Genomic DNA, 21,785 nt, shown 5'->3' on the forward strand with positions numbered 1-21,785 from the left:
GTGGCTAATGGGAGATGCTGTGTTGACGAATGGAATCTACTTTTTTATAAGTGGTTGTTCTGCACATGGAGTCGGGCATCTAAAAGTTTGATCTCTGTTCTCTTGGCTCTGTACAACACCATCAGCCATCATCAACAAAGAGATTCCGAGGATGTTGTAGGGGTAGGATCAAAGTGTGCAAGGCAGAAAAGAACATAGTTCCCTCTTCTCCAATTACATTGGTTCTGTGAGTGCTGACGTTACCAATGTCAGGCGTAGGTTAGTGCAGTGAGTAGATGTAACTTAGAGACAGATGGGAAATAGTTAAGTCTGTGTCTGCACTACAGTCTCGGGGTGTGATTCGGCTGCTCATGTACACATACTCACTCCATCTCTCATCAAGCTAACATGCTTATTAATAGCCGTTTAGCTATGAAAGTAACAATGGAGGCCCATCTGATCCATGCCAGAGTTCATATCCACCAGTTTCAGGAAATTTTATACCCAACACAGCTCAGCCATGTCTGTGCTGCCACTATCCATGCAACCAGAGCTATACTGCTATGTATGTGTGTACATGAGACGGGGAATCACCCTCTAGCTCACGGTCATAGTCTAGAAATAGACTAAGGCCTTGTCTACACTAAACGGAAAATTGCTGCTGCCATGATCGATCTTCTGGTGTTTGATTTAGTGAGTCTAGTTAAGACTAACTAAATTGAACTCAGAGGGTGCCCCCGCCAGTGTCTGGAACTCTTGCTTTCATGAGGAGTAAGGGAAGCCAATGGGAGCTTCCATTAGCCTTCTGTTATGGGGATGCTGCCAAGCTTGGCTTAAGGTTAGCTGACTCCAGCTGCATATTTTACATAGCTGGAGTTATGTACCTTAAGCCAAGCAGCCAAATCTAGTGTAGACCAGGTCTAAGAATGATGCCAGTGTGTAGGAGAAAATAGTGAAACCAACAACAACAATTCAGCCACTGAACAGCCATCCAAATCACTGCTCTTCTGGGCTTAGAAGTTGATAACTGAAGCTGTGTGGAATGTTTGTGGTGAAACCCAAAATGGCACGACACTCCCCTGGGTTTTCATTACACACTCAGAACTCAGGCCAGTCAGGATACTGAAAAGTCCACTGAGGTTCAGGAACCTGTCAAAGTGATGCTGGGCCCTGTCATGGCTCTGCATTGAAATCCCATGAATTCCAGGGGTTCTCGCTGAGTTGTGTTTGGGGCAAGTGAGTTTTGTTTCAAAATGGAAAGTCAAAGCGGAACTGGGATGGCACTTGTCTAGCCTCAGCATGAAATAGTTCCGGAGTTGTCTGAAACAACCCAGCCCTGGGCTCTGTTTTCCTGCAGCTCTCTACCTCCCAAACTGCTATTACTCATGTGAGCAGTTATTGGAAATGTCCCTGCCCCGGGTCACTTCCTGTTCTACCTGGCTGTTGAAATTGGCTCCAGCTCCTGCTAAATAATAAGACATTCAGTTAACTAGAGGCCTCAAACAAAATTTCCCTCTTTTGTTGCTGGTTTCTCTCTCTGCTTCTGTCTGCTTCAGCAGTTTCAAATCCCTGGACAGAAGATCAAACACATTAGTTTAAAAATGTATGTTCTTCTGTCTCATTAGCTGAGTCTTTCTCTCTGCTGCCAGTCTGGGCATCCCTTGACTTTGTTCATTATTAAATACAGGCAGTTCCCGGGTTACATGGATCCGACTTACATCGGATCCCTACTTACAAACGGGGTGAGGCAACCCCACACTAGCTGCTTCCCCCCAGCAGACCAGGGAGACGCGGAGCGGCTTTTCTCAGCAGACACCTCAGCTTGAGAATAAAGGACTGAGGGAAGTGAGGTGTGGGAGAATAAAACTGAGCTCTGGAGAAATGTTTGGCTAGAGTTTCCCCTACAATATGTACCAGTTCCAACTTACATACAAATTCAACTTAAGAACAAACCTACAGTCCCTATCTTGTACGTAACCCGGGGACTGCCTGTAACAGAAGCAGCATTAACCAGTTCTGAAAGTTAGAGAGAGTTTCAGACTCACTTTCTAAAATACAGGTGGGTGATTTCAGATCACATTCCTTTAGGAAAAAAACAGCAATTGTGTTCCATCTATTTCTGGTTGCTACCCAGGTCAATAACATTGGCTAGAGAAAGCGACTGCACAGCCACTGGACTAACTTTTCCACAAGCTCTGGCAATGCCTAGCAGTTCCAGTCTGTCTCATGCTTGTGAGTTCAGGTTTGGTTCTTTATTAAGTACAGAGTAACAATCATTCATGCCAAATTGTAGCAGATGATGGGGTGGATCATGGATGCAGGCAAATGAGTACTTGGAATGAGTAGGTAGTGACCAAATTTTTCTAGCCTCAACTTTCTGGAGTCCCAAAGCATGGGCGTTCAACAAGCCACCAAACCATCAATGTTCTACCTTTTGATTAAGCACTTTTTAATTATTGAAAGAGGGAAAAAAATTTGGCATCAGTCAAGTACGAAAACCTGCAAGTACAAGACTGTGTACGTCAATGGCTACACTAAGACTTTCTATCATTCATGTCAGAACACCATTTGTACTACAAATCCTCCAGTCTTCAAAATAAAAGTTCTTTCCCCACAACCAGTTGCATTACATAATAGTTGTACTATGCACAGAAAAGCTCACTAAATATTTCTAGTCAAGAATTTTACAGTGCTTACCATTAACCAATATACACCACCCCATTGCAAGGTGGGTACTATTAGCCCCATTTCAGAGATGGGGAAACTGAGGCATAAAGAAGTGCCATGACTTGGCCAAGGTCATGCAGGGTGTCAGTGGCAGAACCAGGAATACAACCTAGCTCTCCTGAGACCCTAGCCAGTGCTTTAATCACATACCATTCTTCCTTATTACAGCTGCAAGCCCTTTGCAGGCAATTGCGGCTGTCACATAAAAGAGAGACCCCTTCCTTAAATTAGAGCTTAGTATCCAAAGAATCATTCTTTCATCAGGTGCAGTGTAAGACCCACCTATTAACTGCAGCGTAGTACCCTGAAACTGCACTGTGGCTCTGGGTCTGTACTCAACAATGAGGCATTTCCGACTCCATTTGATGATGAAACAGCCTGTTAGCTTTTCCCATCTCTCTTGTCCATTGAGAAAAGAGAGATCTCCCCTTTCTCTCCCCCCCTCACCTCATTGGGACACAGAGGAAGGAGATCCCCCCGTCTCTTAGCAGCGGAGAGAGAATGGGGAGGGTTTCTCTTTCCAAGCTCCTGGGGAGTAGGGATTGTTTCTCCCCTCCTCTTTTCCCCACCACCCCTTGCCCAGCTCCTGTTGGGTACATCCCAAAGAGAAATGCACTTCCTGGCTCACCCATTTGCATCCCTCCACAGGGAGCATCTTTATAGGCAATGTCCTAAAGCAGTGAGGGGTAACCTAGGCTAGTGAGTGGGCCACATGAGTGGCCCTCCATCTCAGGCTACGGCTAAACTGCAGAGTTTTTGTGCAAAAACGTCTGGTTTTGCACAAAAACTCATGAGCATCCACACCTCAAGCACATTTTTGCTCAAGTAAATTGACAGAACGGAGAAGTTTTTGCGCAAGAGTTGTTCCTCTTTCTACGAGGAATAACTCCTTTTTGCACAAGCAATCTTGTGCAAAAAGGTGTATGTGGACGGGGAACTGCCTCTTTTTGCACAAAAAACCCCTATCGAAAAAAGCAAAGGTGCCCTGGTGCCTATTCTGTGGTTAGCACTCAGCGCTTTCTTTCGAAAGAGTGTCCGTGCAGTCTGGACGCTTTCTTGCGCGAAAGCCCATCTCTTTTTCGATGCGCTTTTGTAGTGTGGATGCTCTCTCTTGCGCAAGAAGTTTTTGCAAGAAGATCTCTTCTGCAAAATGTTTCTTGCGCAAGAAGCTTGCAGGCTAGACAGCCTCAGTGAGCTACAAGATTGTCATAACCAACACATGCTCCAAGAATAGGGTAGTTTTTCTCACTGCACTTGCGTACCCAGAAATGTGTGGAGTATGCCCATTCAACTGTAGCAGCACTTTGATTGGATGCAGAAGGAGCGCATGAATCTCACAATGTTGTGTGCAATCAGCATGCACCTCGCTTCACGTGTCTTTGCTTTAAGGGTGTGTCACTTTAGTAATACCCATAGTAAAAAAAAAAAAAAAAAAAACCCACAACAGAATCTGGCAACGCTTCATGTGGGTAAACAAAATGTCTCGTGGAGCACACACAGAACCCGAATTGGCCGTATGCAGCCCTTGGGTTACAGGTTGCTCATGGCTGTCCTAAAGGTGCCATGAAACTGGTATTCAGGGCTTTGAACAGTCACCCACAATGTTCCTTCTAATTTTTTCCATCCAAGTGCAGAATACATTTTGTTATGTGCACCAACGCGTGTCTGGATGTGCACCACCAGTACCAACACATGCTGTGGGGACTATGGGCACTTTGCTAATCCACTCGGCAGCATTTGAATTCCACCTGGGTGGCCACCCAAGCGTTCAGCTTACAGGGAACAGTGGTCACCAATGGGTTATCTCGGCATTACGCTATTTTTATCCATACTTCTCATGTTAAGGCTAAGAGGGCCGATTAAATGCTCAGGAATTGTCAGAAGGAAAAGCTCATACAGTTTTATAAGCACTAGAAAATACTATGGGTATGCTGGGCTTGTCCCTGCCATCAGTACCCAGTCTGTGCCAAAGAGCAAAAATATCTTCCTGCTTTATTCCTTTCTCTGCCAAAGACAAACAAAGCCATCCTAAAAATGACACATTTTTCTTAAAACATTGGCTTTATGTCACAAAGCATCCTCCTGTGGCACTGTCAGATTGAAAGCCAGTAACACGCTGTGCGGTACAAACTCCGGAGGAGGGGTGTGGGCACCATGGAGTGCAGATAGTGTAAAAGATATGTTGAGGTCAGACAAGCTCTTGGCATCCAAAACAAACTTGTCTTCCTTTCTGGTTAGACATAAATCTACAGCAAAATCTAAAACAAATAATGGAAGACTAATGTCTCTGGTCTCAAGCCTCAAACAACACTAAGCTGGACTAGCCCTCTTACGGATCCAATGTAGGAAACAAAATGACAAACTAAGGAAACTACCATGGTGTTAATATCTGGAAAACTGATCCCCTTCCCTACTTGTTTGTTGTCCTGATTTTAACCAGGCAGGTGCTGCTCTGCAGTTAGGTTAACTGAGATAGTGCTGTGATTTATAATACAACCCGTTTTGTCAAAAGAACATTAAAGTTGCAGAGTCAAGTCCCCCCAAATTAGGAAATGCCAGAGTTAAGGTTATCTTTGAAGTCTAATTTACAGTGGTTTTAACTCTATTGATTTCAATTATGTTGATCCTGATTCACACCAGTGCAAGATCAGGATCACTACTCATTATTTTTAAAGCTACCGACTAACACGGCTACCCCTCTGAGACCTTTAGATTTCAATTTGTCTTTGGGCTGGCCTACACTCAAAAGTTAGGCTTACCTAGGGGTGAAAAAAATCCACACCCCAGCGCAATATAGTCAAACTCACCTAACCCCAGTCTAGACTCAGGCCATGTCTCCACTTGCCAGAGGATCAACGCTCTGGCAATTGATCTTCCAGGGTTCAATTTAGTGGGTCTAGTAAAGACACACTAAATCGAACACTGAGGGTGCCCCCGTCGGCACAAGTACTCTTTGCTGCCGTGAGGAGTAAGGGAGGTCGACGGGAGCATTTCTCCTATCAACCTCCCACTGTGAGGCCACCCAAGAGAATTGGTGCAAGGTACATTGACACCAGCTATGCAATTCACTTAGCCGGAGTTGCATATCTTGCACCAATTTTCTCCACCAGTGGAGACCTGGCCTTGGAAGAATTCAGTCAGCCTCCTCTGAGGGGAGGTGGAGTATCTACATTGAAGTGCTACACTGCAACTGTGCTGCTGTAGCATTTTGAAGTGGAGACATGAGCCTTTATTTCAGTCTGTGATGCTCAGTCCTGTCACAACTCTACCTTCTCTGTGTGCTCTCTGTTTACACTCACACACTTCCCATTTAACACCCTATTAAACTGCACACACCTGCTGTGGTTTCCTTCTCAGACCGTTGTACTGAATTTTTATAGCCTCCCCGACCGAGTGACATCATGGTAGGAAGACATAACACTCACCACATTAACGAGTTATTTTGGCTTTCTTTTCAGACGAAGTGGGAGAGGAGCCAGAGACTACAGAGGAGAAAGGTAAGTAACCAAATTGGCTGTAAAAGGAGTAGATGTATTTAAATCCAAGATGTTGTACAGCCATGAACTTTAAAAGGCTTTCAAGGTCCTGTCTCAAAAGCCCATTGAAGTAAATGGAGAAACTTGGGCCCAAAGAAAGTTAGCAAGGAAACTACTAAACTTAAATGACTTATTTTCAAATGGTTTGCAGTATTGTTGTCACCATTTTAATCTCAAGACACTAGAGAGACCAGGTGGGTGAAATAAAATCTCCTCCTGGACCAACATCTGTGGGCGAAAGAAACACGCTTTGGAGCTATGCATAAAGGACACCGTGTAAGCTCAGAAGTGTGTCTCTTTCACCAAGCTGGGCATAATTGGTAATGAATGAGGTGTTGGGGCTCAAGCCATTGGTTTTACTTTTATATCTGATGTGGCAAGCGGGGAGGGACTGGAGCTATGAACTTCCAACCTAGAGGTTCCAGGGCTCAGTCTTGGCACACATTAAGCACTGTCACCAGTAGCGTTTGGTCCAGTACAAGACATGGGACCTGTCATGTCTCTCTAAAGCAGGAGTCTTAAACTAAGATAAATCTTAGATCCAGTGTCTATGCTCAAATCCTCCTAGTGGCCCAGCGGGCACTCCTCATTGGCGAGGGTGGGGGAGGGAAGATCTCTGTGTGTTCCTCCATGTGTCTCCTGCCACTTCCCGGGATGTAAAGCCCTCCTCCCCCCCAGGTCCTGGTGCTACCATTGGCAGCGCAGTGGGGCTAGAGCAGCTTCCGGCTCCAAGCCAGCATTTGTTCTTGTGGCCTGGGGTGGTGTGTGCAGAGCTGTCCCATCCACAGGATGGTTCAGTGCAGCCACCCCAGGCCACACACTTTTGGGGGTTTCTTGGCAGCCACCCCAACTTGTCCTATGGACAGGGTGCTTCCCCATGGTCAGGTGGGGCCCTGGCCACCGCAGTAAAGCAGCATGATCAGACTGGGCTGGGTGATGGTGGTGGAGAGGGGAGAGGCTGCTGCATCTTTGCAGCTCCCGCCACTTCAGTGAGTGGAGACAGGGGGGAATCCCTGTTGCCGCCCTTCTTAAGACCCCCCCCCCCCAAGTAATTCCCAAGGCTGCTTCCCTCAAGAGACAGGGCTTGAGGGAGGGGAAGGAGGGAGAGGGCAGAGCAGGGGCAGGCAGAGGTGGGGCAAGGATGTAGCAGGGACTGGACTTGGGGGAAGGATACAGGACACCCCCCAGGGCTGCAGGGTCTCACATGCCAGCAGCCCTGTGCAGGCCGGATTGTGGAACTGCTCAGGATGCAGTTGGCCTGTGGTCTGTGAGTTTGAGACGCCTGCTCTAAACCTACATGACACGTTTTAAAGTTCATAAGGTTCAGGGAAGATTCCCAAGGAATGGACAGTGGCAAACATAATTCCATTTCATTGCTGAGTATCAGTACCCGTCACTAGCCTGCCCCGCGGCTATACACGCTAACATCCTATTCGTTTCCCTGCTCAGAGGGCCTGTCAGCATTGGCACTGGTTGGAATCATTGCTGGAATCATCATTGCAGTGGGCATCGTGGCTGGAATCATCATTGCCGTCGTGAGGAAAATGTCGGGCAGGTATTCGTAAGTAAATTACTAGGCAGGTGTATGGCTAGAGGCTGCTATAGCCCCAGTTTCAGTGACGGACCAACTTCATAAGGCGTTTGATTCCACATCCAATGCAGTCTTTGCCTTGATTTCAAAGGTTGTGGGATGGAGCCCAAGGTTTGCCTGCGGGAGACATTATTCCAGAGAAGCAGCCAAACATGCAAGTAATTTATCCAAACACCAGGAGAGACTGGAAATTTCACAGGAACAGGCCTTCCTATTTTTAGCAATTCCACGTTTGGACCGAGCCAAACGTCGTTTAGGACTGTCCGTTATCATGGCATTTGGTGGTGGTGCTTCTCTCTCCAGTCCTGGATGGAAAACGGAAGTGAGGAAGGGAGAGGGGAGAGAAATACCCAAGCTGTAAAAAAGTTTCATCAGCATCCACTTCCAGATGTTAAATCATAGACTCATAGGGCTCGAAGGGACCAACCCCTCCTAAGATGCAGAATTTGTTGTGTCTAACCCATCCGAGGTAGATGGCTCTCCAGCCTCCTTTTGAAAGTCTCCAACCAAGGAGTTTCCACAACCTCTCTAGGCCATCTGTTCCCTTCTCCTACTGTTCTTACAGCTAGTAAGTTTTTTCCTTGAGATTTAATTGAAAACTGCTATGCTGTCGTTTGAATAATTTATTTCTTTACTGATGGTGCCGAGGGAGGGTGTGTTAGTATCTTTTCTCCACTCCTCCAACTGGGTCATCTATAGTCCTGAATAATTTATTCAGTAGTGACACAGTCAGGCTGGGATGAACAGAGACAAGAAAATGTTCTCGTTCATTGACCTGCTTCTTTTGACAGTCTGTCCCAAGCCAAGGAGCCTTTAGGGAATGGTAAACTGATGCTGTCACTCATGGCTGTTGGAGCAGACACCCCAGACTTAAAATCAGATGGAGGGAGTCTTCTTTCTGTTTAATAACTCTTCAGTACAGGTTTCCCTCAGTGCATCATCATGTGGCAGTCACCTGTCTCATGCGGGTATACACCCTAGACCAGATTCGAAGCTGGTGTCGACCGGCAGAGTTCCAATTCCTACCAACTGAGGATCTAGTTCTGTCTCTTGCCTTCAATGTTTATGAGAACATAAGACAGGGGGACCTAAAGAGCTGTTTCCCTTTAGTTTATTTTTTTTTCAATTTCATTAAATTATGATAGCAGTTTTCAAGTATCTAAAAGGGTGTTGCAGGAAGGAGGGGGAAAATTTGTGCTCCTTGGCCTCTGATGATAGGACAAGAAGCAATGGGCTTAAATTGCAGCAAAGGAGGTTTAGGTTGGACATTAGGAAAAACTTCCTACCTGTCGGGGTGGTTAAACACTAGATTGAATTGCCCAGGGAGGTTGTGGAATCTCCATTATTCGAGATATTTAAGAGCAGGTTAGATAGACATCTGTCAGGGATGGACTAGACCAGAAGTGGGCAATAATTTTTGGCTGGGAACCACTTCAAAAAATTTCGAACTGGCCCAGGGCCGACCCGGAAGGGGCAGGGCCTAATCCAGAAGGGGTGGGGCTATAATGCTCCTGGGCTTCCCCGCCCCCAGACCATAATTGGTCTGGGGGTGGGGGAGCCCCTTTGCCCCCTCCTTCCCACTAGGCACCCATGCCCCTGGCAGGGCGGGAAGAGCCTTCACATAATCCCCCGTTCCCAGGCCCTGATTGGCTGGGGGGTGGAGGGAGCATGCGAAGCCTCCTCCTGCCCTACCCCCGCCCTGGAAGGAGCACGTGGCACTTCAAAGTGCCATACGCTGCTCGCAGGGCAGGAGGAGATGTCATGTGGTCCCCGCCCTCAAATCCTGATTGGCCTGGGGGTGGAGGGAGCGTGCGAAGCTTCCCTCTCCATGCTCCTGCCCTGTGCGAGCGTACGGCACTTTGAAGTGCTGTGTGCTCCTCGCAGGGCAGGGGATGGTGAGGGGGAAGGATAGTTTGCACGCTCCTCCTCCCCCAGGCCAATCAGGGCTTGGTGGCAGAGGACCGTGTGACGTCTCCTCCCGCCCTGCGAGCAGCGCGCGACGCTTCAAAATGCTGCGTGCTGCTCACAGGTCGGGAGGAAGCTTCACATGCTCCCTCGCTCCTAGGTCCTAATTGGCTCCAGGGGCGAGGGAGCAGCAGGGTCTCTGTGGGCCAGATCAACCCGCTTGGTGGGCGGATCCGGCCTGCGGAGGCCCTTCTGACCACTTCTGATCTAGATGGTGCTTGGTCCTGCAGTGAGGGCAGGGGACTGGACTTGATGACCTCTCGAGGTCCCTTCCAGTTCCAGTATTGTATGATTCTATGATCTAATTTTAATACTATAATTAATTTTTTAAAAAAATTTAGGCTAATTTTAAAGGTATCTCTACTGAAAGAATTGATGCTGAGCCTAATAGATTCGTGGCCAGAGAGTTTATGCATGAAATGATCATGGCTGCTTACTCTGACCTGATAGGTGCAGGTGCAAATACCTATTTTGATGCATATACAGACTAAGGTAACGGCATGTGCAAATTAAGCACACCGTTGCACATTAACTCTTTGAAAAGCTGGCCTTCCCAAACAACAAACAAAAACACCTTATTTTTTCGTGTTTGATTTTATTTGTCCTATTTTATGACTGGCATGCCGTATTCCAGAAAATAATGAATTCATTCCTCCAGCCTTTCCATATTTTACTTGGGTTTTGATTCAAGCAAGCCCAAAAGTCCAAGTAAACTTCAGCTAAGCCCCACTAGTATCTAGATGGGTTTCATCAAAAATCATAAATCAACCCAGAGCTGTTGAAAAGCTAGTCAAGGCTCATTGTAAGATTCAGGCAACCGGTCTGCCAGGGGAGCTGGTTTTTAAACTGTCTCCCGTCATGGACCAGCTCCTGCCTGGCACCCCGCGCTGCTGCCTCTGATACAGAGGCAGGAGCACGGAGTGGCAGGGGGCTCTTTGGGCGTGAGGCTGGAGCGCACTGGCTGCTGGCTCCACCCCCAGGGACGATAGAATAGTCAAGTAATTGATAAGAATTCATGAGGTTAATTGACTATTCAATTAACTGATATTTAACATCCCTCGTACTAACCATACCTATTTCACCAGGCCCACTGGCAGGAGAGAGGGGACAAGTGGAGCAGTTGCTTTGGAGCCCAACAATTCCAAAGAGCTTGGGGCTCGCAGCTGCTGCTGCCGCTATTGTGGTAGTGGCGGTGTAGTAGGACAACTGAACAGTAACAGCCCTAATAGAAGTGTGCTCCTATTGCGGCACTAAATTTAAAACACAATTGGCAAAATACAGAGGGGAGGGGAGGCTAATTGCAAAACATAAAACGCAATAAAATCAAACACTTAACACAACTGGCAAATAAAATCTGTCTATCAGTCCTACGAGGGAATAGCCAAGTAAGGTGTCCACATAACAGTGTTTAGCCCACTGGGTCACCTTCAGTCCATGCATTATGCTTTTCCGGGACAATGGGGAAACATCCTCCCCAGAAAAAAAAAAAGCAGCAGAATGCAGGAGAAAGAAAGAGCCTAAAGCCTGGGCCTGGTGCTTGAACCAAAGTAAGTAAGAGTTATACTATGAGCAATAGACAGGCTGTGTTAAAAGCAAAAATTTGCCTGCAAGTCAGCATTTCTCAGCACTAGATCTGCTAGCATGGGCAGAAGCACATGACGTACATAAATACATGCCACTAGGACAGTACAAGGGCAACTAGCTGAGTACATGATAAAACAGTTTGAAAGAGCAAGAGTGAAAGCATAACAACGGGTAGTGAGTGCTTTGGAGGCAAGTACAATGGGAGCTACCAAACGTGTCATTAGTGCGTTAAGAGGATACGTACGGTGTGCATCATAGATTGTTCATTTCTGTTTATAAATATTGGGGTACCTCGACTTAATTCTTTGGCCGGCCTATTGGGTGAGAGCAAAATCCATACTATTGACTGAGCCATGTCCGTTGTCCCGGGTACAAATATATAGGGGCTCGGAGCATCTGGCAACCAACCAGGGGCGGATATAGGGCAGGGCGAACGGGGCGGCTGCCCCGAGCCCTGCGCTTCAGAAAGCCCCGCGCATGCGCCGTGGCGCCACCACGCATGCGCATGGCATCACTGTGCATGCGCCGTGGCAAAGGGGGGGGCCCCGCAAAATTATGCTGCCCGGGGCCCCACAAAACAGTCATCTGCCCCTGCTACCAACAATTATTAATGTATTTCATTTGACAATAAAACTGACTCGGGTGCCTTCATATGTTATCTGAGTCTGTGGTCTTTGTGGACTCTCGTGAAATCTACTATGCTAGCTACCGGCACAGAGCTGGCACGATATACTGAGGGAGCCTATGAAAACGCATGCAGCCGAATGTTTACCATCACTGACCAAGCAGGAGACCTGTCAGGATGCCACACCAGTGAATCCTGAATTTACTGTATCACTGTCCTGAACTACTACAAGCAGCAGCTGGAGTGTCAAGCCCTTTAAATCGCCGCTGGAGTGGCACATGGTGCTCCGGTGGTGCCAAAGGGCTGGCAGGGGGAGGCTAGTCTTAGCTCCACCCCTTCTGCCAGAGGCCATGCCCTCCATCTTGCTCAGGGGCTCAGCAATTCTGTCACCCACCCTGTATTCCATTTAACCAACTGAATGCAAATCCCTCCATTCCTCTCTCTCCCTCTCTCTCTCTCTCTCACACACACACGTCCTGAGGAGCAGCTCCACAGCTATTACTGCAATCTCAAGTATGCAGAACAGTCATAAGAACATAAGAATGGCTGTACTGGGTCAGACCAAAGGTCCATCTAGCCCAGTAGCCTGTCTGCCGACAGTGGCCAGCACCAGGTGCCCTGGAGGGGGTGGACCGAAGACAATGATCAAGCAATTTGTCTCGTGCCATCCATTTCCAGCCTCTGACAAACATAGGCCAGGAACACCATTCCTTCCCCCTGGATAATAGCCCTTTATGGACCTAACCTCCATGAATTTATCTAGCTTCTCTTTAAACTCTATTATAGTTCTAGCCTTCACAGCTTCCTCTGGCAAGGAGTTCCACAGGTTGACTATGCGCTGTGTGAAGAAGAACTTTCGCTTATTAGTTTTAAACCTGCTACCCATTAATTTGATGTCCTCTAGTCTTTATATTATGGGAACTAATGAATAACTCTTCTTTATTCACCCTGTCCACACCACTCATGATTTTATAGACCTCTGTCATATCCCCCCTCAGTCTCCTCTTTTCCAAACTGAAAAGTCCCAGTCACTTTAGCCTCTCCTCACAGTCCACAGTCCATGTGCTAGCAAGAATGGCTAGTGGATCCATGTAGTCACATAAGCCTGGTCCCTTTGCCTCCAAGTGCCCCTGCATCTCTCGCCAAGTCCTCCTAAGTAATGACTGCAGTGGAGCTTTATATTACAACTTTCTGTCTGGGAATCTGTACTTCCTCTCCCCTGTATGGCTGCAGAGAGAGAGAGAGGTTTTGCTTTATAGTGTGTAATGCAAGTTTAAATTCTCCATGGAGAGAGTGCTCAACATCCTAATTATTGTTATTGTTTCCAGTTTAATTTATCCAGCAAGTAAGTTTGTAGTGAAATGGATGTGTGCCCAATGCAAACTGATCCTTTTCATGTTCAATTTCTGTTCCAGTAGAAACAAGGAAACAATATTTCTCTATACATTGTCAATAGAGTCTATGCTCGCTTTTCACCATGGCTACATCTAGACTGGCCCCTAATTCCGGAAAAGTCATGCAAAGCAGGTAAGTCAGAATAGGGAAATCCGTGGGGGATTTAAATAAACATGTCCGCCGCTTTTTTTCCGGCTTGGGGAGAAGCCGGAAAAAAGCGTCTAGACTGGTGCGATCCTCCGGAATAAAGCCCTTTTCCGGAGGATCTCTTATTCCTACTTTCAAGTCTACTGGAACTTTCAAGTAGGAATAAGAGATCCTCCGGAAAAGGGCTTTATTCCGGAGGATCGCGCCAGTCTAGACGCTTTTTTCTGGCTTCTCCCCAAGCCGGAAAAAAAGCGGCAGATATGTTTATTTAAATCCCGCGGGGGATATTTAAATCCCCCGCGGATTTCCCTATTCTGACTTACCTGCTTTGCATGACTTTTCCGGAATTAGGGGCCAGTCTAGACATAGCCCACCAGTATCCTAGCCCATCACTAATTAACTGCCAGACTGTTTTTAAAGTACTTAAAATATTGTCTTGTCACCTACCATGTAACTGGTATGAGACAATATGTGGAACAGTTGTTCCAAGCTTCCAGAAGCTCTTCAGAATGTCCAGGACTAGTAGCCATCTGCCTCCTTCCAGCTTTTGGAAGACTAGCTTCCACACACGGCTAGCTTCAAATGGAAATGCTTCCCCTTGCTACGCTTTGGGTGTGCCACTCAACTTTCTACTGACTAGTGTTTTCTTTCAAATCTCTGCCCCCAACTTACCATTGGGAGAGATAATGCTACAGGGAGATACTGTCGCTACAATGGGATGATCAATAGTAGAGCTGGTGAAAGTGAGGGGATGAAACTGCAAATGCCATGAATATCAGGCATTCAGTTCAATTTTTGTCAGAGCTGAATCCTTGCCCCCTTTAAAACCCACTCGCCCATCTGCATAGTTTCAAATCCGGTCTGCAATGGTTTGGTTGAATACGTGTTTGCGTGTGTTCAGTGTTGGCAAAGTGGTCAGACATTACAATGACAAGGCCTTCTAAGGAGACAGAGGATGATATTTTCAAAAGGGCCTCCCTTGTGCTGTTATCATTTCAACACTTATGAAAATTCCCCGCCCTCAACTTTAGAACAGCACATTTCATACTTGGGTTTAAGAAGGACGTAAGTGGCATTTTGCTGGGGGGAGTTTCACCTCAGAATATTAGAGTGACTGATTCTGAAGCAGGAAATCTGAGAAACACCACTGGATACTGCTGAGACTGTTATCGGTTCACTTCTGACATTCTTCAAATATATTCTAATATTGACCAGATTTAAGAGCAGCAAGACCGGTCCATGAGTACTTTGCAAAACGTAAAGAAATAAAAATGTATTGAATACTGTATTTGGCAAATGCCCTTCACATTACTCTGGTAAATGGGCAGCAGAAGCAAGCTGCACCTGTGCTAGACAGGCACTGGCAACAGGAAAATATGAACTGGGGAGGGGAGGAAAGAGGCAGCGGGAAAAGCTGGGAGGAAGAGGCGAGAGATGACAAGAGTGAAGACAATGATTATATTTTTCTTACTCTGGGAGCCAAAATGATTTAACGTCACCCCATTTTTCCGTTTGTTTTCACAGGCCCTAAAAATAAATGAAGAAAGAAATCATGTTGTTTTAAGCCAGAAAATAAAAGTGCTTCCTATTATACAATTGCTAGAGACTGTGTTCCTGAATCGCTGTGAGAAGATGATCCATGGAAATCATGAATGCAGAACTCCAGATCCATGGGGATCCCATACAGCTTTCCAGAGAGATATTTATCAGACTTATCAGAAGTGCAACAATTCATAGGACTTCGCTAATCAAACGTATTTAAAGGGGAATGAAAAAAAAACATGCTATAGAAAAGAAAAACAAGCAAAGCCATGTGCATCTGAAAGGTGCTTTATAGATAATATACATACAATTATAGGTAGATGTTAAACCATGCCAGGAAAAAATGGTTCTCTCACATTGTATCCAGATTCTTTTCTGTTATAAGCCTTTGGTGAAGTCAGAAAGTCTAGTGTATGCTTCAGTGCTAAAGATGTTTAAAACCACCAGTCCTTGTAGGATATTGATCTATTGAATCTGTATTTGTTTAACAAGGCAAGAAAGTAATTTCATCCTAACAATTAAGAATTGACTTCTGAAGGAGACAACTGTATTTAAATTATGTAAGCAAATTAGACTCATGTCCTGGTACTTAAGTCATTCTTATGAGAATGCTGCACTTTTATGCAGCAAAGCATAATGGGCCCAGCTGGAACTGGTCTTCTTACTCATCTCTTTGACTGTTGTGCCAAAGACCTCCTTCCTGTCTTTGTTGTGGTGATGTGCGGGAATGGAAATACATGTCCCAACTGAAGGGGTGCTAGGAATAAACCCACTTTTGATGGGTCCCTGTAACTTACTATGCAACCAGAGTTGGATGCGTAGCTGATGATTGAATCAGTAAATGGCATTCTTTTTTTTCCTTTTTTTTTTTACTTTTTCTTTTTAACTACAATGGCAGGCTGAGTTTGGCCACACCCTGGGTAACATCAGATCAGTGCACATTCTGATGAGGTGTACCACTTCTCTGGACACAGCATAGTTTTTACCATGGCATACATGATGCAGGGGACAGGCTGGGATTGAGATTTCGAAATAAAAGGCTTTAAGTGCCAAATGGCTGCAAAATATTATGTTTTCAGAGTGCCTGTTCTCAAACATTTAGAGGACCTTCACTGAAATCCACTTCTGCAGAGTGGACTAAACATGTTACCTTTTCCAGATTTACTCTTCCATTTCCTTTGTCCGCCATGATCTATCCTATATAGCTGAGCCTTGGAAATAAAAGTTGTGGTGCATCTTGTGTCAGAATTTGCAACAGTTGGTTTTTATTTTCTTTTATAGCACATACAAAACCACTTAAATGCTTACCTATCTGGCTCTTTCCTCCTTCTGATATTGCCTCTTTTCCTGGATTCTTTTTGTCTTTTACAGACTTTGGCACATTCTTTAAGTTAAAAAATGAAGTTTATTTAAAAACTTGTTCCAGTCTAGACACCCTTGTGAGAAAAAATAATTTAGAAACTGTTTGTGGTGCAAAACTCGAATTTGAGAATCAGTGAATCTGGGCATCTCCTAACTATGATGACCCTATAAAGTATAGAAAGGCTAGGAGATGAATGAGATATTATTTAGTGTACTTCAAGTTTAGGGCATTTTATTATGTCCTCCCTCATGTTCAGCCCTGTGTTTCCTGAACCTGAACTTGTGCTGTCTAGAGAAGGGCCCAAACTGGAAACAAAATCAAATATGGATCTTGGAGGTTGGGATGTTTTGATAAAGGATTTTGCTCTGGCCCATTTATAAATGGGAGTGCAATTTGCAAGACCTAGGATTTTTTTAAAAAATCTCAGAATTCAGACATGTCTGAATATAGGGCTTTGGCTTGGACCCATATCTTTAAATCTGTTTGCTTCCACAGCCACTTAGAAGACCTTTGTAATGTCAAAACAGGAATGTAACATTCACTTCTTTAGCAACAACTAATTATAAAGGACAAACTTCACCCCTGTAAACCATGTTAGCTCAAGGCCTGTTGCCACAAGTCTCATTTTAAGGCCTACTTTGAAGACTTAAGTGAGACTTAATTGATATGTAGGCTTTGTGCTGGCCTTCCTAAGGTTACCACAATATCAGTAATGCCTGAGGAGCCTGCCTTAAAATAAAATTGTAATATGCCTTCCTGGCTCAATTTTAGAAAACTGCTTTCATAAAATACAGTCAAGAGCTGTCCATTTAAAATGAGCTGTTTCTGTGATGGACAAGGTGTAATTTACAGTTGCCTGCATAGGACGGTGATAAGCAAAAGACTGATTTATTGCTGTTCATTTGTTGTGAATTAAGGATTACTGCTGTGTAATGTAACAACTATCATAGTGTTGACACCCTAATATTAATCTGTTGTAATGTACAAGAATAATTTTCTATAGCTATGGAATGCATTTCAGAAAAAAATAGTACATTTATACTTCACTTCTGGCCTAATGTAATTTGACTTAAATTTTGTCTACACACAAAGTTGCACAGGTTAATTAAAATTAGTTTGATAGAAAATTCAGTCAAGTCATTGTACTAAACACATGTGGACACTCTGAAATATAATTTAAACTTAGTGTGTATCAATTTAGCTAGAGAACATTCCGTATCAAATTAAGTTGCTATAGAGCATTTTTAAACCACAAGTGGTAAAATCCTGGCTCTGGCTAAGTATGGCAAAACTCCTGTTGACTTAAGTGGGACAAGGGTTTTACCCCAACAGGCCACATCAGTTTAACTAAAATCATTAAATTATAGTGATGCTGGTATGCAGATACAGTCTCATTTGCATACATAGTCTCACTACCTTCAGTAGGGATAGAAATGTAGCCGTGTTAGTCTGGTGTAGCTGAAACAAAATACAGGACTATGTAGAACTTTAAAGACTAACAAGATGGTTTATTAGATGATGAGCTTTCGTGGGCCAGACCCACTTCGTCAGATCAAATCCTTCAGTAAGAGTACTCATAAGATTTTGTCCAATTGTTTTGAACAGTTCTGACAACGTAGCCTTTAATTGTCTTTTAAATCTTAAGAGCCGTAAATTCTTTTTCTGGGTGCAGTGGGATAAGTGAAACTCAAAAATGTGCATTGAAAAGAAAATATGCCTTGAGATCAACATTTCTACAGAATTCCCATCCTGTGTGACTCAGCTCAGGAACAGGCATTGTCTTTCTGAATAATTTAGCAATAAGTTGTTTGTATTTCATCAGTTCCCACTAATATCCCTTTGTTTTGTTTATTTCTCTGCATAGTTGTATGTTGTATGGAGCTAATTTACTATCCATATCTTGAGAGGAGGAGGGGAGATCCATATGTATTATTGATATTTTTAAAAGGATGATTATGTACCTGTTTGTGAATCTCAGGGACATGACTGTCCTATCTGATTTTAATGTACATGACCTGCATGAAGTTGCTGAACTGTGTGTGAATCCATGTGAAAGCAGCAAAGACAATGATTTTCTTACTGTGCTTATGATAATACAAAGAGTAAATTATGTGAGATTCTGAAAAACATCTTATGGCTGTACTAGAAACTCCCCTGCTTGGTGCGTGTGATCAGCGATCAAATGGATGCCATCTGGAGTTATGAATTATTCAGTCATTACAGGGAATAGTGCAGATTCCGCCAGTTTCCTCTGCACCAGTTCAGTTTGCTGCCGCTGCCTTGCAGTTGCCAAAAAAAGAAAATAAATTCTTTCCTGTGCCTCTCTCTCAACCTCAATCTCCATAGTAGGTAAGCCACAGTTTAAATGAGCACATAGTTTAAATGAGATCAGAATGAGGGCCAGAGTACAGATCTACTCTGAAAGAGCTGAAATCGACACAACGACCGAGCACCACTTACATGCTACTTCAGGATTGATGTGGTACATACGCTTTTGCAGTGACTCTCTGAAAGGGGATAAATTTCACTCTCTGCGACTGAGCCCCGGGAACCCTAAAATCCGTGTGATGTCAGCTGGAGTGGAGGATGCTCAGCCCCTGGCAGGAGGAGCTCAGAAAAGGATATTTCTATTTCTCTGCTTCAGATTTTTCTGCCTACACCAAAAGAAGTTTTCTTCTGCACCAGTTCCCTATTTCATATAGGCATCTGAACACAGTTTTTATTTTTGCCTGAATACCTCTAGTCATAAAGTTTCCTCTTTAAATCCCCCTTTTAATTTCCTCTGTAAAATCAGTGAATGTAAGGAAAGGTCCACAAATGGGTGTTTGAATGACAGCACCACATTTTCACTGGCAGTGAGCAGGGACTGTGTCATGGACACTACCCTCAGATCACTTACAGTAACTTCATCTCAAATGGCTGCCTCTCAAACTAACTCTATTAAAGCACTTAGATTGTATACACTCTGATCTCCCTGTGTTTAATAAAATAGCACATAAGACAGGGGACAAACTGGTTCCTAGAGCAAGTGCGTACATCTCCCATTGGCTGAAGTTCACAGATTCGGGCAGGGCCAGCCCACAACATTTTGGCACGTGAGGTGGGGAGCTCAAATGATGCCCCCATGCCCTCTTTTCTCCTGCCTGCCTGTTATGTCTCTTGTGCCCTCCTTCCTCCAACACAGCACTCCACCATCTCTGTGCCTCTAGAGCAGAGAGAATACACATGCACCAGCAGCAGACACTATTTTCTACACTCTGGGTCATAGTGGCACTCCCCTTCCCCGAACAGTCTGGCACCTGAGACGGCTGCCTCAGTTCGCCTCATAGTAAGGCCAGCCCTGGATTTGGGTCCAGACATGGCCTTTTACAAAGATCCCTATATGCTGCTCCAGGGGCACAAAGGGACCCTGAAGCTGAACTATCCATTTAGCTGAAGATTTTTCCTGTGTGGAAATCTGTGCTTGGGGTAAAGGCAGTGCAACCATAATTCCTGTAATACAATAGTCGTCTAAGGTTTTTTGAAAGTGTGAACACTTTGGCTACATCTAGACTGCAGGCTTCTTTTGGAAGAAGCTTTTCTGGAAGAGATCTTCCGAAAAAACTTCTTCCAAAAGAGAGTGTCTACACAGCAAAAGCGCATCGAAAAAGCAATCTGTTTTTTTGAAAGATAGCATTCACACTGAATGGACGCTATCTCACATTTAAGCTGTGATTGCTATGGATGGAGTGGCCACCAGGACACCTGTGCTTTTTCCTCTTTTTCAAAAGAACTCCCTCTTCCCCATCCACACATGCCCTTTTCCGAAAGAGCTTTTTTGGAAAAAAGGCTTCTTCCTCATAGAAAGAGGTCGGAAAAACCCCTCTGTTCTTTCGATTTTTTTCCTTAAGAACGCAATTGCAGTGTGGACATAAGTGAACTTTTTTTCAGAAAAACGGCCATTTTTCAAAAAAAAAAAACACCCTGCAGTGTAGACACACTCTTTGGCATTAAGAACCCTTCATCAATGAAAGAAGATAAGTTTGCTCCAGGTGGCAAACCAGATGACTTCTTTCGTTGGTTCAATACTCAGCAGACTGCAAAACAAAATCCATCCCAATCTCCTGCTACAGTGAACTTCAGTTTAGAGAAACAAACTTATTGTGGGAGGAAAACATGACTTCACTCTGTTGTATTCTGTTAGGATCTCACACAAACTGAAAATAGCAGGCAATGCAGGGGCTTGTTATCTGACAGGAAGTACTCTCAGTACCTTACCTAATGTCATAGACTAAGATCCAGATCATCCCTGATAGGTGTGTGTGTCAAACCTACTCTTAAAAATCTCCACTAATGGAGAAAACCAAAACAAAGAAGTCATTCCACAGCCTTGCTATTTCCATGTTTTCTGTTATTGTTTCTCCCTCTTCATCAACAATCCTGCCCTGTCCTTGGTCTTCCTCTTCCTTCTAATATATTTGTAGATTGTTTTCTTGGTATCCTTTATGTCTCTAGCTAGATTGAACTCATTTTGTACCTTTGCCTTTCTAATGTTGCCCCTACATACTTGTGTCATTTGTTTATATTCATCTTTTGTAATTTGACCTAGTTTCCACCTTTTGTAGGTCCCTTTTTATTTTTAGATTATTCAAGACCTCCTGGTTAAGTCAAGGTGTTTTTTTGCCATACTACCTGTCTTTTGTACACAGTAAAATAGAAACACTTTGAGATTATAACCAGCTATTTAAAACAGAAACAGAGAGAAGCTTGTTTTGTGGGTAAAAAAAAAAAATAGATGAAGAGGAAAATTGATTTTAAAAGATCATAATACATTTGAAATTGAAGTCTCACTTACAGTTATAATAATCTTTGCAACTTTCTAAATGGGTACAAATTAAATACATTATTTGAAAGAGGAAAAATCCTTCAGTTTGTCATTTCCTTCATTTGCAAAGAATGCATTTAGCACAACTAAAAAAAGAAGTAGTAGTAAAGTTGGAACAAAGTGATTTGCAACTTTTTTTTACTGCCATTCATGTACCTCACTCTACTGTCAATAGCACAAAAGTGGTTCCAAATGAATCACAAACATTTCTTCCATGTAAGACTGTGCTTCATGTACAATGCATTTCCGTTTCTCTGGCCTGGTCTGTCTCATCTATTCTTTGTTTCTCGTGTTAAATTCTAAGCCAGACAAACACACAATTCTTAGTCTGCAAATTTAGACTATGGATATATATATATCCATATATATATGGAATGATTTAAAAGTATATTTATATATATACACACATGTGCATGGTATCAGTAGAATAGCAAATTAGAAATGGAACTTATTTATTAGCTCTCTAA

The 21,785-nt window shown here is 44.2% G+C and overlaps 1 protein-coding gene across 4 annotated transcripts in view; it reads left to right on the forward strand.

Moving 5' to 3' along the window:
• Nucleotides 1-21,281, forward strand: part of PDPN (podoplanin) — a 47,221-nt gene extending 25,940 nt beyond the window's left edge. The window contains exons 4-6 of one of the 4 annotated variants that reach the window (XM_014575895.3): nt 6,165-6,203; nt 7,692-7,793; nt 15,074-21,281. In XM_014575895.3, coding sequence (XP_014431381.1) covers nt 6,165-6,203; nt 7,692-7,793; nt 15,074-15,090 — 158 coding nt within the window. In that variant the 3' untranslated portion in view covers nt 15,091-21,281. Of the gene's footprint in view, nt 1-6,164; nt 6,204-7,691; nt 7,808-15,073 lie in introns of those variants that run through there. The other 3 variants (XM_014575894.3, XM_014575896.3, XM_075906183.1) reach the window with 3 other exon arrangements.
• Nucleotides 21,282-21,785: the final 504 nt, after the last annotated feature.

This window comes from Pelodiscus sinensis, chromosome 23, assembly GCF_049634645.1.
Source record: "Pelodiscus sinensis isolate JC-2024 chromosome 23, ASM4963464v1, whole genome shotgun sequence".
Lineage (NCBI taxonomy): Eukaryota > Metazoa > Chordata > Testudines > Trionychidae > Pelodiscus > Pelodiscus sinensis.